We start from the raw sequence: 16533 nt of genomic DNA, 5'->3' as shown, positions 1-16533 counted from the left end.
TGTTGGGAGAGTTGACCAACCAGACGAGTGCTGAGTTGACAAATCCAGACGAGTGATGTTATGAATGGAAGTTGTTACTCAACCTGTACCTGTGTCTACAAGTCCTCGTCCTCCCTCAGGTTGGGTTTCTCACGAGTTCTGGACAGCTATCTCTACTCAGACACATTGAAGGTGTTTGGGCCTTAGTGATGGGGATTGGCATTTCTCTTCATCTGCGCAAACGCTGTGCTTCACGAGAACAGAGACCAAGAAGACCAAAGTCATCAACCTCAGAGATATCTACTCACGGTCATCGACCTCCACAGCACACGGACCAAGGACTACTCGCCGATTAACGGACTAGTGAACTATGTGCAGTCCAGGGGCAGTGTGGACATAAATTCGGGTTCGTTCAATCCTGGCGAGATGCTAGAGCTTGTCGCAGCCCTTGGCCCTCCACTACCGGTCAAGCCACCAGACGGAGTTAGGTAGCAGTGAGCAGCAGTATAGACGACCGTCAATGGCGGGCCGGCAGCGGAGCTGGTCCAGAGATCACCAGACGTTCCGGAAAGTGTGTTAGAATCTACAGAGACCAGGCGCAGGTAACAGTAGACCTACAAGTCTGTTGTTTTAACAATGTGTGATTTTTGTCTGCATGTACAGTACCAGTCAAATGTACACACACCTACTCATTCCAGAGTTTTTCTTTATTTTTACTAATTTTTCTACATTGCTAGAATAATATGAAGCACATCAAAACTATGAATAACCATATGGACATCATGTAGTTAAACAAAAAAGTGTTAAACAAATTAAAAATGTATTTTATATTTGAGATTCTATCGAAGTAGCCACCTTTGCCTTGATACAGCTTTGCACACACTTGGCATTCTCTCACCAGCTTCATGAGTTAGCTCACACTGGAAGATATTCAATTAACAGACGTGCTTGTTTATTTTTTTTGGTTCGACCAACCAGACTGTTGGGGAGTTGACCAACCAGACTGTTGGGGAGTTTTTGACCAACCAGACTATTGGGGAGTTGACCAACCAGACTGTTGGGGAGTTTTTGACCAACCAGACTGTTGGGGAGTTGACCAACCAGACTGTTGGGGACTTGACCAACCAGACGAGTGTCGAGTTGATGAACCAGACAAGTGTTGTTGTCAATGGAAGTTTACCTGTACTTGTACCTGTTAATGCTAGTGTACTTGTATCGGTATCTACCCCTCCTATACCTTCAGGTGGGTTATTTTTTTACTAAGATATTTTTACTTTACAAGACACAACATTCATCATGTTGTTCATTCTGTCTGCTTTGCTTAGGCGTCTCGCTCTCATCTTGGTCAGGTCATTATTGTAATGACTGACCTGGTTAAAAAAGGGTTAGTCAGTTTTCTCCCCCCTCCTCCATCTTCTTTCCCATCCTTCAGGTGGGTTGCTCTCCGAGTTCTTGGACAACTATCTGTACTCAGACAACCTGAAGGTGTTTGGGCCTTTAGTCATGGGGATAGGCATATTTATCTTCATCTGCGCAAACGCCGTGCTTCACGAGAACAGAGACAAGAAGACCAAAGTCATCAACCTCAGAGATATCTACTCCACGGTCATCGACCTCCACAGCACACGGACCAAGGACTACTCGCCGAGTAACGGACTGGTCGACTACGTACAGTCCAGAGGTAGTGTTGATGTACAGCGGCAAGAAAAAGTATGTGAAYCCTKTGGAACTACCTGGATTTCTGCATAAATTTGATCTGATCTTCAATTTTATGRCCAATTTATGCAGAAATCCAGGTAATTCCAAAGGGTTCACATACCTTTTCTTCCCACTGTATACTCAGGGTCTTTCAACCCCGGTGGAATGCTAGAGCTTGGTTGCGGCTCCTGGCTTTCCAATACCGAGTCCGGCCACCAGGGGGAGTCCGTCAGCACAGAGCAGCAGTCCAGACGACCATCGATGACTGAGAGGCAGCGTAGCTGGTCTAGAGACAACCAGACATTCACAGACACTGTCTACAGTATCTCCAGGGACCAAAAGCGTAGGTACTGTACATTTTTTGTCTACAGTATGTGATACAGTTTCCATAGCCTCGTTTGACAGTCCTGATCACACGAGATCACTGTCTGGTTCTCTAGATACGTGTAGAAAAATAGAATGTGACCTCGCATGATAAGGATGGTTGAACAAGCGTACATTGTATGTGTTGCAAAATAAATTACATTTACGTTTTCTAATCTTATCTAATCAGGTGTTCGGAGCAGGTGCCCTACCCGAGACACTGGGACTCAGAGCAGGCCTCGCTCCCCAGGCAGTGGGACTCAGAGCAGGCCTCGCTCCCCAGGCAGTGGGACTCAGAGCAGGCCTCGTACCCCAGGCAGTGGGACTCAGAGCAGGCCTCGCTCCCCAGGCAGTGGGACTCAGATCAGGCCTCGTACCCCAGACAGTGGGAGGGTATAGGCTCCATCGTCTCTTCATCTGTCAAAGCTTTCAAGCTCCCTGTCATCAAACTGAACAGCTGTGAGGTGGAGGAGAAGGGGGTACAGGCCGAGAGAGTGGAGACAGAGGGGTGCTTGGTGGAGGAGGAGGGGGGACAGACCGAGAGAAAGGAAACAGAGGGGTGCTTGGTGGAGGAGGGGGGACAGACCCGAGAGCGAGGAGACAGAATGGTGCTTGGTGGAGGAGGAAGGGGGACAGACTGAGAGAGAGGTGACAGAGGGGTGCTTGGAGGAAGAGATCATAAAAGTCAAGGATTTTATTGAAAATGGGATTGAGGAAGAGCAGGTAGCAGGCCATAGTCTGGGCTCTAAAGAGAAGGATGCTTCAAGAAGGGGCTCGTTGAAGGATGCCTTCAGGAGGAGCTCAACCTCGTTGACTCAGGGCACAGGGCTCCCAACTATTCCCCCCTCCCACTCATGTCTCCAGGGTGATGATGGAGATGGGGTCTCGCCTGTCACTCAACTCCCTCTCCAGGGCCCGGCGGCTCAGCTGTCCACGTCTGGAGAGGTCGAACAGTAAGCGATACATCAAACTGGAAACCATGGGCGGAGAGTCCTTCGAGGCAGTGGCTGTAGCAACTTCCCGTGTGCCCGACTCGAACCAGGAAGAGGAAAGGGAAGTAGCAGTAGTTCAGGGAGAAGAAGAAGAAGGAGGGGGAGTAACAGTCACCCTTAGCTCTTCTTTATCTGAACTCTAGCTACTGTAATCCCCAGCTCTTCAACAGAGGAACCCTAAATAGTTGTGCCTTGGCATGTTATCATTTAGACGGATATCAATAGGTAAAGACAGTGCTCAAACCCCRTCTAGAATCAAGGTGCGGCCTAAAGGAACTCGGGAGATCAGAGGAGAGGGTGTGATCAGAGTGGCCCCCAGCTCTTCAACAGAACTCGAGACAGATATGACATGTCTTGTCATGTTATTGTTTTTAGATAGAACCCTGTCTTTCCTATGTGTTTGGGGTCGAGGTTTTTACTGTAGCTGGATCTACACAGTTGATGGCAATAGAACGTGGACGCTGGTATATATATATATAAGACCATTTTTTTAGGTCTGAAAGCCGTGGACACCGTTGACTTCCAGATCACCAACATGAGGTGATCCACACCAACAAACCAATATCTAGATCAAACTATTCAAAAAAAAAATTCAATGTAACAACAGCAATAATTTGTATCGAAAAACATGTAGATATTATTTAAAAAAWAWWWATAATTATAGCTGTAGTAGAATTATGTTGTTCTGAAATGTTCCTATGAGACACGGCAAGTGTAGATTTAATGAATCTGTGACACAAAATAAAGCTTTAGTTTAAGAAATAGTTTCTAGGTATTTCTATGTGCCAAGAAATGGAATCTCAGGTAGAATATCGGTCAGATTTTGTGTCGAGTTGAGGTGAAAATTAAGTTTTGACTGTTGGATGTACGTTTAATTATGAATAAATAAAGTGGGATCTAATGTAGATGGCCTAATACATTTTACTGATCTCCCATCCCCCCTCCCTCTCTACATCAGTCCAACATGGCCATCTAGTGGTGAAAATGTGTTATTGCTTTTTCTGTCAACCTCAAGGTATTTTATGAAGCTCTCCTTTCTGTGGTTGTGCTTTTACCAGAGGTGCAACTCCCCCCCCCCCCTAGTTTTATCATTGGAATGTGATACAAAATGAGGCAAGGCTTTAGGACGACGGTCGTGTAAGCTGTTTGGAGTGTTTATCAGACTAGATCAAAAAATTATGTCCCCCCCCACTTCTAAATCCAAAAGTTGCGCCCCTGACTTTAACCAATTACTTTTACCAATGTTTGAAATGAATGTGCAAACAATTGAAACCAAGAGAGGTGGTGATAGAGCAGCCGGAACATTCTGTAGAAGTAGCAGCAAAGATAGTACAGTATSAAGATAGGCTAAAACAAGCTTTTCCAAAAGAAACCCCTGATCACACTTGTAGGCACTTTTCTGAGCTAAACTGACCAACAGACGCACCTCCAACAACACATAAAAACGCACATAACACTGCCCCGAAACAAGGACAATTTCTCTCTCTCAACCATGTGGCCTAAGGGCTTTTTAGGTGAACGCTGATGCCCCCCTGTGATAAGCAGTGACCACTTTGTTGTCAAAGGCAGGGAGGGATGCTAAATACTAATCTTGTCCATTCCCCAGCACGGGGAATGAGCACGAGGGGCGATGCGTTGATGTGACCCGTATGCTTTTCATTTGTAACCCAAGATCCTTGCTTGCTTTTTGTGTTCCCCTTACAAAATATAATCTACYATCTTGTTTGTATTTATTTTCTTTGTCAAATGGTTCCATTCTGTCCGTAAGCGTTAAAACTAAAGACTTAAGTTATGTATATGTAAATAATGTATATGTGTAAAAAGAGTGCTGTTCGAGAGACGCATCACTGCGGCGCTACACAAATATTCTGCCCCCCCCAAACAAATCTTACATAAATCATGTAGCAGATATAGGATAAGGTAGAAAGAGTATGTGGCCCTTTCTGTAGCTTGCAGGCTGGAGATAAAATGGATGACATTGTAAAGAGACGGACACTTTTTACATCATGCAGGTTTCTCCGATAGAATAGCAATGGCGCCCTAAGTGGCGCCCAATCAGGTCAAACTAAAATAGACATTATGGACAATCAGGCTACTCACAACTGCTCTCCAGGAGATCCATCCCGTGTTTCTAAATTGACATGATCAGTGGTTTCAAGTTCGTATCTGTACATTTTGACAAGCTGATCATAGCGGAAAAAAAGAAAATACTTCTGATTTCACGCTGTGTAAACACATTGCAAATAGGCTCAGGATAACCCCTGATAAAGTTGGATAGCTGATATTCACAGCTTAAATAGCCAAATGGATTAGTCACAGGAATCAGGACTAATAAAGGCAATGCAGGGGCCTGTTTTACAAATGTTGGCCCTGCCACATGGATGGGCATTCATACAATCCCATTGTGGGCTGACATGGTAGGCTACACCCCAGTAAGCATGGACCAACACCGACGTCTTTTGGACGTCTTTTTTGTGTGTTTTACAAACGGTAGACCTACCACATAGATGGTCATTCGTAAAATGTAATTTCATGTGACACTGTAGGCTATATTTCAGTGAGGACGGGCTGACGCCGTTTGGACAGGTTTTTTTTGGTCCTGTCCAGTCCGGACTTCTTTTTTGATGTAGACATCTATGTTTAGTTCCGAKTTTTATCAGGTTTGGACCAGCCTTGATTTGAACCAAACATATATGTCTATAAATAACGTMTTTTCACCTTTTCATTCAGAACCGAAAATGAACCTGGATTCAACGTATGGAAAATAAAAAAGTATTTTAGACGTATTTTTAACGTCATTTTTCTTACTGGGACTAGTCTAGTAGGGGGCCGCAATTGTTTTGTCAGCGAAGGGGGTCAGAATGGCCAGGACCGGTCCTGCTTGTAGGCGATGTCATGGCGACATTGGCTAGTTACGCTCATGTATAGAAACACGTCCTTGGGTCTAACGGTCATCTTGCACAGAACTGGCACTCCTTCGATATACATTTTTTTTTTTTTACGAAAATAAATAAAAACTTGTCAGTTTGTCACTTTCATTCGGTTTGAGTAATAACATGCTCGAATCTAGGTTGTGCCTTTAGATTTTGAGAAAATTAACAACTAAGGAATAATTTTCAACGTCTCTCATTGACTTCTCGAAACCCAAATCCCGGCCTGGTCCGTTTGGTCTGTTGCTCAAGCGTTCCCGGAAATCTCGCGATGTTGCGTATCTGGGTTTAAAAACTCTGTGGTCGTAGTGCCTGTAAAAACTTCCCAACGAAGCAAGACAGTTGTGAAGAAAACATTCTGCGAGCGGCGTCGCACTGTCGGAAATCCTTCTCCTTTGGGACAGTTTTGTCACATCTGGGATCGTGAAAGGGTTGTGAAAAGGTTTCTGAGAAGAACACGAGTCAGGTAAGTTGCTTTAAGTTTGAGATAATGTGAGTTTTTTTCTCTCCAYGGGATAGAATCAAATCTGGTAAAGTGTATTTTGTTAGAAGGAGCGACAGTTTTGAAACGTGCTGATCTGACTGATTTGAACCAGATGTTGCAGACCATAAGTTGACTTGTCAAAATATGTTGTGCCCTTTCATCTAGAGACTAAAGCACGTTATGATTCAGCACCGAAACGAAATTTCGGGAATACCTACTATCATTTTGAGAAACAAATATGAGACTGCATATTTCACCACGTGTGAACGTTTTGAATATATATTTATCCCGAAATACAACTATAGGCTGCGGTTATTCGCTATATGAGAACATGTGACCCTTGTGATCGCACTCTGTCACAGGACACATTTCTCTAAAAAATTATATTCTTTCTGCTTTTTGCCTTTAACTCTGCCCAAACCGACTGTCCATGCACTCAGGGTGACAATGAATGATCTAGGTGATTTTTTTGTTGTTGAGTTTTTATAGCAAAATCAATACATTTTTCAAAATTAGTGCACATATTTAATACTGCGGTAGTGAACAGGGGTACAATACATGGTGATATACAGCGTGGGAGTTATTAACAGAATGTTTTTGTCCTTCAACATGCTGGGACCTGTCTGTGTGGGACCTGTCTGTCTGTGACCTGTCTGTCTGCTACTGGCAACTGACATGGTGAGTACCACAGCAATAGACTCCATGTAGCCTCAGTGTTTTGTTTTTTAACAATAATCTTGCATTTAATCTTGCCCCATAACATTGTTCTCTCAACAAATAAAGATACAGTATACTCAATAATATATTATTCTTTATCACCAGTTGAATTGAAACACTATGCTAAAACATCAAGATAATACACTGATGATTTAAGTGAAAGACAGTTCCAGGAACTAATCATACCAGACACGTTATTATCTTTGTAGGCAGAATAAATACTCTCTCGTAATGGCGTCTGATAACCCAAGCCTGTCCTGACTGTCGACTGTGTGATTGTGACATGTTGATATCAGCACTTCTAACAGAATTCCTTCACATTTAGACCTTCCTGAATTCTCCTCCTTGTTTAAACTGCTGATCAAGCACAACTTGTTTTCCTGCGCACACACACACACACACACACACACACACACACACACACACACACACACACACACACACACACACACAGACAGACACGCTCGTCTCACCGAGAGCAGACATCTTCATATGCAACAGATGGGTTTAGGTTTGGAAAAGGGGAAGTGTCTTCAGTCTGTTCTCATGTGATGTTTTCTACTTGTTTCTGAAGAGTGTCTGAGGACTGAAGAAGTCACGCAACTAATTTGCTGACCGTAGATATAAAACGGTTATCGGGTCTATGTCAATGGTGCCGACTATATCTGCTGACAATGAACTAGCGCTGACTAATCCTATTGGTTGTGGCACATATATGTATGTGACTTATCATCATAATGGTTTTCAATTATGGATGTAGTTTTGATTCAAAATGGGGCAGTATGTATGTTATTTTGTTGTCACGTTCTTTTTCACTATGCGCAATGGTCAGTGGTTGAAAATGGGGTTTATATGAACTAGAAGCATATAGAAGCAAAAAATAAATAAAAGCTTCTGTCTTTTGAGCAGTTAGATCTTAGGAACAGCGGAGGCTGCTGCTCATAATAAGGACCGGAATGGAATCAAACACATGGTTTTCATCTGTTCCATTCACTTCATTCCTGCCATTATTATGAGCCGTCCTCCCCTCAGCAGCCTCCACTGTTTAGGCGATAGGAGCGGGGTAAAGTCCATGGAACGTCACGTTTATTGTTTTGTCAGTAATAGTTAACTTACTATTGAGATCTACTGTAGTGGTGTTAACACTGAGAGATGGTAATGAGACCCACTGTAGTAGTGTTAACACTGAGAGATGGTAATGAGACTACTGTAGTAGTGTTAACACTGAGAGATGAAACATGGTATTTGAGACCTACTGTAGTGGTGTTAACCATGGAGAGATGGTAATGAGACCTACGTAGTAGTGTTAACACTGAGGATTGTAATGAGACCTACTGTAGTAGTGTTTAACACTGAGAGATGGTATTGAGACCACTGTAGCGCGTTAACACTGAGAGATGGTAATTGAACCTACTGTAGTTAGTGTTTAACACTGAGAGTTGTAAAGAGACCTACTGTAGTAGTGTTGACACTGAGAGATGGTAATGAAGACCTACTGTAGTAGTGTTAACACTGAGAGATTGTAATGAGACCTACTGTAGTAGTGTTGACACTGAGAGATGGTAATGAGACCTACTGTAGTAGTGTTAACACTGAGAGATTGTAATGAGACCTACTGTAGTAGTGTTGACATGAGAGATGGAATGAGACCTACTGTAGTGTGTTAACACTGAGAGATTGTAATGAGACCTACTGTAGTAGTGTTGACACTGAGAGATTGTAATGAGACTACTGTAGTAGTGTTGACACTGAGAGATGGTAATGAGACCTACTGTAGTCGTGTTAACACTGAAGAGATGGTAATGAGACCTACTGTAGTAGTGTTAACACTGAGAGATGGTATTGACATCTACTGTAGTAGTGTTAACACTGAGAGATGGTATTGAGATCTACTGTAGTAGTGTTAACACAGAGATGGTATTGAGATCTACTGTAGTCGTGTTAACACTGAGAGATGGTATTGAGACTGTAGTCGTGTTAACACTGAGAGATGAAACATGGTATTGAGACCTACTGTAGTCGTGTTAACACTGAGAGATGGTTAATGAGACCTACTGTAGTAGTGGAACACTGAGAGATGGTAATGTGACCTACTGTAGTAGTGTTAACACTGGAGATTGTAATGAGACCTACTGTAGTGTGTTAACACAGAGATGGTAATGAGACCTACTGTAGTGGTTTAACACTGAGAGATGGTAATGAGACCTACTGTAGTAGTGTTAACACTGAGAGATGAAACATGGTATTGATAAGGTGTACTTTACTGTGTCTGTATGCTTGTTGTTTACACAGGCAGCCTAGTTCTGATATTTTTTTACACTAATTGGCATTTTGACCAATCAGATGAGCTCTTTTGTCAGTATGGAATTGGGCTTACCTGTGTGTAGAAGCAGCCTATTTAGCTGAGGTATCTGAGGCATTTGAATCAATGATATTGTCATTTTGAGACTGTCATACTGACACAAAGCGTATTTGCTCAGGAGGCAAAGTCACTCTCCTGTCTTACACTTGAGAGCTATTTGGCAGCACTGTGTGTGTGTGAGAGAGAGAGACACAGATTGGGGTTAAAGGTCAGTCACATGTGATAGCTGGTCTGTCTTTATCATGATGTAGCAATAAGCTGCACAAAGGTTGATGATTCAAGGCATGGGTTTTTTATTTTTGTCCATGTTCTGCTGGCGGTCTATCAGTTTCATCAGAGCAGTAATTGAATCACATGCATTAGCACGCTGTGGGATTAATGCGAGATACTACACCGCTTCTTAATGAAGGAAAGTGAAACCGGTTTTAATGGTGGGGAGGGTGGAGGGGGGGGGGTAGGCCTGTTTCCTTTATATGTTATGAATAACCAGAAGTGGTGTACAGTAGGCAGCCAAACAACAATACTCAGTTAACTGATATACCATTATCTACTGGGCGCACACGGTTGCTTCAACATTGTGTATAGCTGATTGTAACTGATGAAGTGTCAATCCACAGGGAGACTACAGGCGCTACTACATCATATCCCACGAAATATTGGATTGGCTACTCTACAGTTAGTCTCTAAAGTGGGTAACTGGAAATAGAATCATAGTCCCAATAAATAGTGTTAAAAGCCTGAATTGTGAGTGTGGGGAATAGGCTATGTCACGCATAGGAAATTAAGTAATTGGAGGAAATGTATACAGTTATCAACCATTATTCAATGTTTTTATAAACATATAAACGTATGGGCTGATAGTCTATTATAGATAGAGAGACAATGCATGGATGTAGCCCTATATGCCCACAGAGTAACAAGTCTGGCAATTGCCCGGAATGCTGTACTATTGTTTTGAAGTGTGATGTTATTTAACGGCATAGAAAGAAACCGCGAACATTCGGCAAGGGGCAAATGTTCACTATGCAACCTGATAAGCAATGTTTCGGTTATCCGCTGCCCCGTGGTTTTATTACACTGGGATATGTTGGTGAGGGGTAGTTACTTTAGAAACACAGTATGAAAACGGGAATACTTTAACATTAGCGTGGGAAACTACAAAAGTAATCTCTTACCTTCGTGTTGTAGGTTTGCGAAAGTCCCCTCAGTCTTTCTATTGGGACTGAGTTTAGGAAAAATGATTCTGTAGAGAATGAAGCTGCAAATGTGACTCGGCGGAAGCCTATAAAATTACTTGTACGAATGCGACGTGTGACATCGGTCCAACAGAAAGAGAAAATGCATCATGAGAAAATTAGCTTGTTGTAATATCTTGACTGAAAGTTTTAACGATGCACTGTCCCTGCTATATGCCATTGCAGGTTACAATATGCTGCGGAAATTGCCTCTCCCCATTTCATTACTTTTGCTAGTAAACACATTTGCAATCGGAAACTGGTGGACCACGAAAGGCTTATGGACCGTTTTTAAGCCTGCAATAAAACTTGTAGAAGAGGGGTACTCCCTAGAGGAGTGGGTTCTGAGGTGGTCGGTAGCTCCTTGAGTAGGAGCCTTATGGTGACTATGCAGGTATAAGAAAAAGTTATTCTGGATTGAACTATTTAATTTTTCTGTATTTTTGAAACAGCCTTTATCACAACCAGACATCTATACAGTGTGTGGCAGTGCTCTTTGTCAATGCAATTGTTCTTTCAATGGCAGGAAATATAGCCTAACAGCAGCGAGTAAGAACATATATCTATTAAAAGTCATTATTCAGGATATAAGACACATTTGAAAAAGCTTGTTCGGTTCGTCATTGTGTATTTTAGGATGTTAGTTATTTATAATTCATGTTTTTCAGTGCATTCGGAAAGTATTCGTAGCGCTTGACTTTTTTCCACATTTGTTTGCTACAGCGTTATTGTAAATGTATTAAATTGTTTTTATTCCTCATCAATCTACAACAATACCCATAGTGACAAAGTAAAACATTTCTATTGACATGTTTTGCTAAACTAAAACAAAGTAATGAAATATACATTTACAGTTGAAAGTCTGAAGTTTAACATACACTTAGGTTGGAGTGCATTAAACTTGTTTTTCACCCTCCAGCAAATTTTCTTGTTAACAACTATAAGTTTGGCAAGCTCGGTTAGGAATCTACTTTCTGCATGACACAAGTTATTTTCCAACAATTGTTTACAGACAAATTATTTTACTTATATTCAGCTGTATACAACTTCAGTGGGTCCGAAGTTTACCAATGCACTACGTTGACTGTGGCTTTTAACAGCTTGGGAAAATCCAGAAAATGATGGTTATGGCTTTAGAAGCTTTGAATAGGACTAATTTGACATAATTTTGAGTCAATTGGAGGTGTACTTGGATGTATTTCCAAGGACTACCTTCAAACTCAGTGCCTCTTTGCTTGACAATGGGAAATCAAAAGAAATCAGACAAACCTTCAGAAATAAAATTGTAGATTCCACAGTTGGTTCATCCTTGGGAAGAATTTCCAGTATGCCTGAAGGTTACGACGTTCATATCTGTACAGAACAATATCAGTATAAAGTATAAACACTCATGGGCCCACGCAGCCGTCATAACCGCTCGGTAGGAGACGCGTTCTGTCTCCTATAGAGATGAACGTACTTTGGTTGGCGAAAAGTGGAGATCAATCAGAACAAACTTGTAAAGGCTTGTGAAGGATTGCTGGAGGGAAACAGGTACAAAAGCATCTATATGCCACAGTAAAAGAGTCCGTATGTTCGACATAACCTGAAAGCCGCTCAGCAAGAAGAAAGCATCTGCTCTAAAACCGCATAAAAGCCATAACCGAGACTACAGTTTGCAACGTGACATGGGGAAAAAGATCGTACTTTTTGGAGCAATGTCCTCCGGTCTCGGGATGAAACAAAATAGCATAATTGGCCATAATGACCATCGTTATGGTTTTGCATGAAAAAGGGGGAGGCTTGCAAGCCGAAGAACACCATCCCAAGTGAAGCACGGGGGTAGGGCAGCATCATGTTGTTTGGGGTGCTTTTGCTGCAGGAGGGACTGGTGCACTTCACAAAATAGATGGCATCATGAGGCAGGAAAATGATGTGGATATATTGAAGCACCTTTCAAGACATCCAGTCAGGAAGTTAAGCTTGGTCGCAAATTGGGTCTTCCAAAATGGACAATGACGCCCAGCATCATTCCAAAGTTTGTGGCACAATGGCTTTAAGGACACAAAGTCAAGGTATTGGAGTGGCAATCAAAAGCCCTGACCTCAATCTATAGAAAATGTGTGGGCATAATGAAAAGCGTGTGTGGCAATGGAGGCCTACAAACTGACTCCGTTTACACAGCTCTGTAGGCAGGATATGGGCCATTCACCAACTTTATTGTTGGAAGCTTGTTTGGTAGGCTATCCAAAATGTTTTGACCCAGTTAAACAATTTAAAGAAATGCCCAAATACTAATTGAGTTATGTAACTTCTGACGCCCTGGGAATGTAATGAAAGAAATAAAAGGCTGAAATAAATCATTCTCTTAAATATTATTCTGAATTTCATCACATTCTGTTAAAATAAAGTGGTGATCCTAACTGTACCTAAGACGGGAATTTTTACTAGGATTTAAATGCCAGTAATTGTGAAAAAACTGAGGTTCTTAAATGTATTTGGCTAAGGTGTTATGTAAACTTCCGATTAAACTGTACTAAAGTATTCAGACCTTTACTCAGTACATTTGTTGAAAGCACATTTGGCATGAGTACGAGCCTTGATTTTCTTGGGTATGGGGCGCTACAAGCTTGGCACACTGTATTTGGGAGTTTTCTCCAATCTTCTCAGCAGATTCTTCAGCTCTTTCAGGTTGGATGGAGCGTGCCTCAGCGCTATTTTCAGGTCTCTCAGAGATGTTCAATCGGGTTCAAATCCGGGGCTCTGTTGGGCCATCAGGACATTCATGAGACTTGTCCGCGAAGCACTCTTGGATTGTCTGGCTTGGTGCTTAGGGTCGTTGTCCTGAAGGAAGGTGAACCTTCACCAGTCTGAGTTGTCCTGAGTGCTGTGGAGCAGGTTTTATCAAGGATCTCTCTAGATACTTTTTTGCTCCGTTATCTTCCTTCGATCCTGAACTAGTCTCCAGTCCTGCCACTGAAATCCAACAGCATGATGCTGCACCACCATGCTCACAGTAAGGGATGGTGCAGGTTTCTTTAGACATGACGCTTGGCATTAAGGCAAGACAGTATTTCAGTTTTTTTTTTATTTTAGTACATTTGCACAATTTCCTAACAACCCTCTTTTTTCGCTTTGTCATAAGGGGTATTGTGTGCAGATTGCTGAGCGATTTAAAAAATCAATTTTAGAATAAGGCTGTACGGTAACAAAATGTGGAAAAAGTCAAGGGGTCTGAATACTCCCGAAGGCACTGTATATGATATTAAAATATATTGTAACGGTTGTCGTCGGGAGAAAGAGAGGACAAGGTGCAGCGTGGTAAAGTGTTCATCTTATTTATGAAAGTGAACACTTTCAAAATTACAAAACACAAGTGGCAACCGAAACATTTCTATCTGGTGCAGAAGCAAAAGACTGAAGAATAACACCCACAACAACAGAAACAGGCTACTGAAATATGGGTTCCGAATAGAGAAACGACTAAACCTGTCTCTGATTGAGAATCCCCTATCAGGCCAAACACAGAAATATGAAAATCATTAGAATAAACTAAGATGAAAAAACCACCCACTAACGCCCTGACCATACTAAAAAAAGACAAAACAAAGGAACTAAGGTCACAGAAAATCGTGACAATCAGTCTATGATTCATTAGTCTGAGGGACATTATTTCAAAGTCTGGCAGCTGATTTTGATCATCGTTTAGAAACTCAGTTTAAGCCAAGTTTATCTTAAATAGTTTCGGCAGTCATTGCTTGCTTTGCGCATCATTTTTACAGACAGAAGACTATTGAAAGTCTGCCCTGGAGGCAGCTGATTATAACTGCATATGATTGAGTCAGTCGAGATTGCCATTACATGTTCTAATTACTCAAACAGCAGCTTACAGAAGGAACTTCTTCTGATGTAGTTTGCCTATAGACTTTTAATGGATATATCTGGGTGACTGGGGTAGTTACAGTAACCTTATCTTCACAGATTGATTATGCAATTGAGCTTAATGGACAGGCTTGCATCAAGGTGGCCAGTTGAGATACAGGGTTTGGGTAGGGACCTTGGTCTATATATGGGATTTGTGAAATTCATTTGCAACGTGTTTCTATTGGATTGGGTGCATGCATCAATTCTCAGGAATTCCACAAAGGTTCTCACTTTTGTGTGGCATTAATTTTGAGAGAAAAATGTCAACTTTACAGATAGTGGAATTAAAGCATGTAAAATAATAAGCACACTTAAATCTGACTTTCTCCTACCATGTGTAGGCAAATTCACTATATTGGTAAATGTAATACACCGTAAAATAATAGGATTTAGGGAACGGTAATGGTTCCGTCTTCCAATATGGGTTTTCCAAAATAATTATACAGCAAAAAGATAACATCGTGATAGAGCTGAATGGGTGGCTGAAGTAGAGAAGAATAGAGCTGATGGTGGCTGAGTAAGAGCAGAATAGGAATGAAATGGTGGCTGAGTAGAGCAGAATAGAGCTGAATGGTGGCTGAGTAGAGAAGAATAGAGCTGAATGGTGGCTGAGTAGAGCAGAAAAGAGTGATGGTGGCTGAGTAGAGGCAGAGAATGGTGGCTGAGTAGAGCAGAATAGGGCTGAATGGTGGCTGAGTAGAGCACTGAATGGTGGCTGAGTAGAGCTGAATGGTGCTGAGTAGAGCTGAATGGTGGCTGAGTAGACAAGAATAGAGGCTGAATGGTGGCTGAGTAGAGCAGAATAGAGCTGAATGGTGGCTGGTAGAGCAGAATAGAGCGAATGGTGGTGAGTAGAGCAAGAATGGTGGCTGAGTGAGCAGAATAGAGCTGAATGGTGGCTGAGTAGAGCAGAATAGAGCTGAATGGTGGTGAGTAGGTCGGCGTGGTCATCACAGACTTGTGCCATCAGCAGAGAAGACTTACCCTCTCACCTTGTCCCAGTCCCTCCTTCTGCCAGGTGTGTACAGACACTGTCCTTCCCTCCCTCCCAGTCTCAATGTGGTCTGATCTCACACACACACACACACACACACACACACACACACACACACACACACACCACACACACACACACATACACATACACACATACAGAGAGAGAGTGTGGTTGATCTCTCTCTCTCTCTCACACAAACACAGAGAGAGTGTGGTCTGGGAAACGTGAGCATTAGCTTTGCGTAGGCTAGCAAAAACTTCCTTGGTGTCGGTGAGAGGGGTGAGATAACGGATACCGGCTCAATCTGCGCCTGCACAATGATGATAACCGTTATCTTTCCCAACTCTTCAGTATGGATGGACCTTGTTTTGACCTTGTAAAGCTACGGTGCTGGAGGAGGGTGGTTATCTATGGGTATTATAGTGGAGTGCTTAGCGTTGGCTTCTCTTTGAAGGCTCTTTTCAAGTGGGCCATGGTGACGTCCTTGTCTTTGGCTGAGTCAGAAATGACTCCACTACCTACTTTCCCTACAAGGGCTCTGGTCAAAAGTAGTGGCCTATATAGGGAATAGGGCTCTGGTCAAAAGTAGGCCTATATAGGGATAGGGCTCTGGTCAAAGTAGTGGCTATATATAGGGATAGGGCTCTGGGTTCAAAAAAGTAGTGTACTATATAGGGAATAGGGCTCTGGTCAAAAGTAGTGCACTATATAGGGAATAGGGCTCCTTTCAGGTGCAGGACCTTTGGTGTTGTCTCTCTCTTTTTAAAAAATCTGTTTGAGAATATTGTTGCTCTGAAGTGGTGAGATTGTGTTTCCTATCTCTAGATCTGTTTTGTGTTTTCCTAACTCTAGATCTGTTTTGGTGGTTTCTAA

The 16533-nt window shown here is 42.3% G+C and overlaps 1 protein-coding gene and 1 long non-coding RNA gene across 2 annotated transcripts in view; both read left to right on the top strand.

The window, feature by feature from the left end:
• The window catches only part of LOC139026018 (transmembrane protein 200A-like), a 10764-nt gene extending 6827 nt beyond the window's left edge, over positions 1–3937 (top strand). Inside the window, exons 3-5 of the mRNA XM_070441313.1 lie at positions 1369–1679; positions 2231–2671; positions 2860–3937. Of these exons, the coding sequence (XP_070297414.1) occupies positions 1369–1679; positions 2231–2671; positions 2860–3175 (1068 nt within the window). The 3' untranslated portion in view covers positions 3176–3937. The remainder of the gene's footprint in view (positions 1–1368; positions 1680–2230; positions 2672–2859) is intronic.
• A 1804-nt stretch (positions 3938–5741) lies between these two features.
• The window catches only part of LOC112076422 (uncharacterized), a 27861-nt gene continuing 17069 nt past the window's right edge, over positions 5742–16533 (top strand). The window contains exon 1 of the long non-coding RNA XR_002895186.2: positions 5742–6428. This is a non-coding gene — a long non-coding RNA (uncharacterized lncRNA). The remainder of the gene's footprint in view (positions 6429–16533) is intronic.

The sequence above is a fragment of the Salvelinus sp. IW2-2015 genome, unplaced genomic scaffold (genome assembly GCF_002910315.2).
Source record: "Salvelinus sp. IW2-2015 unplaced genomic scaffold, ASM291031v2 Un_scaffold3741, whole genome shotgun sequence".
NCBI lineage: Eukaryota > Metazoa > Chordata > Actinopteri > Salmoniformes > Salmonidae > Salvelinus > Salvelinus sp. IW2-2015.
Note: the sequence above shows the minus strand (reverse complement) of the source record. Positions and strands in the feature narration are given on the sequence as shown.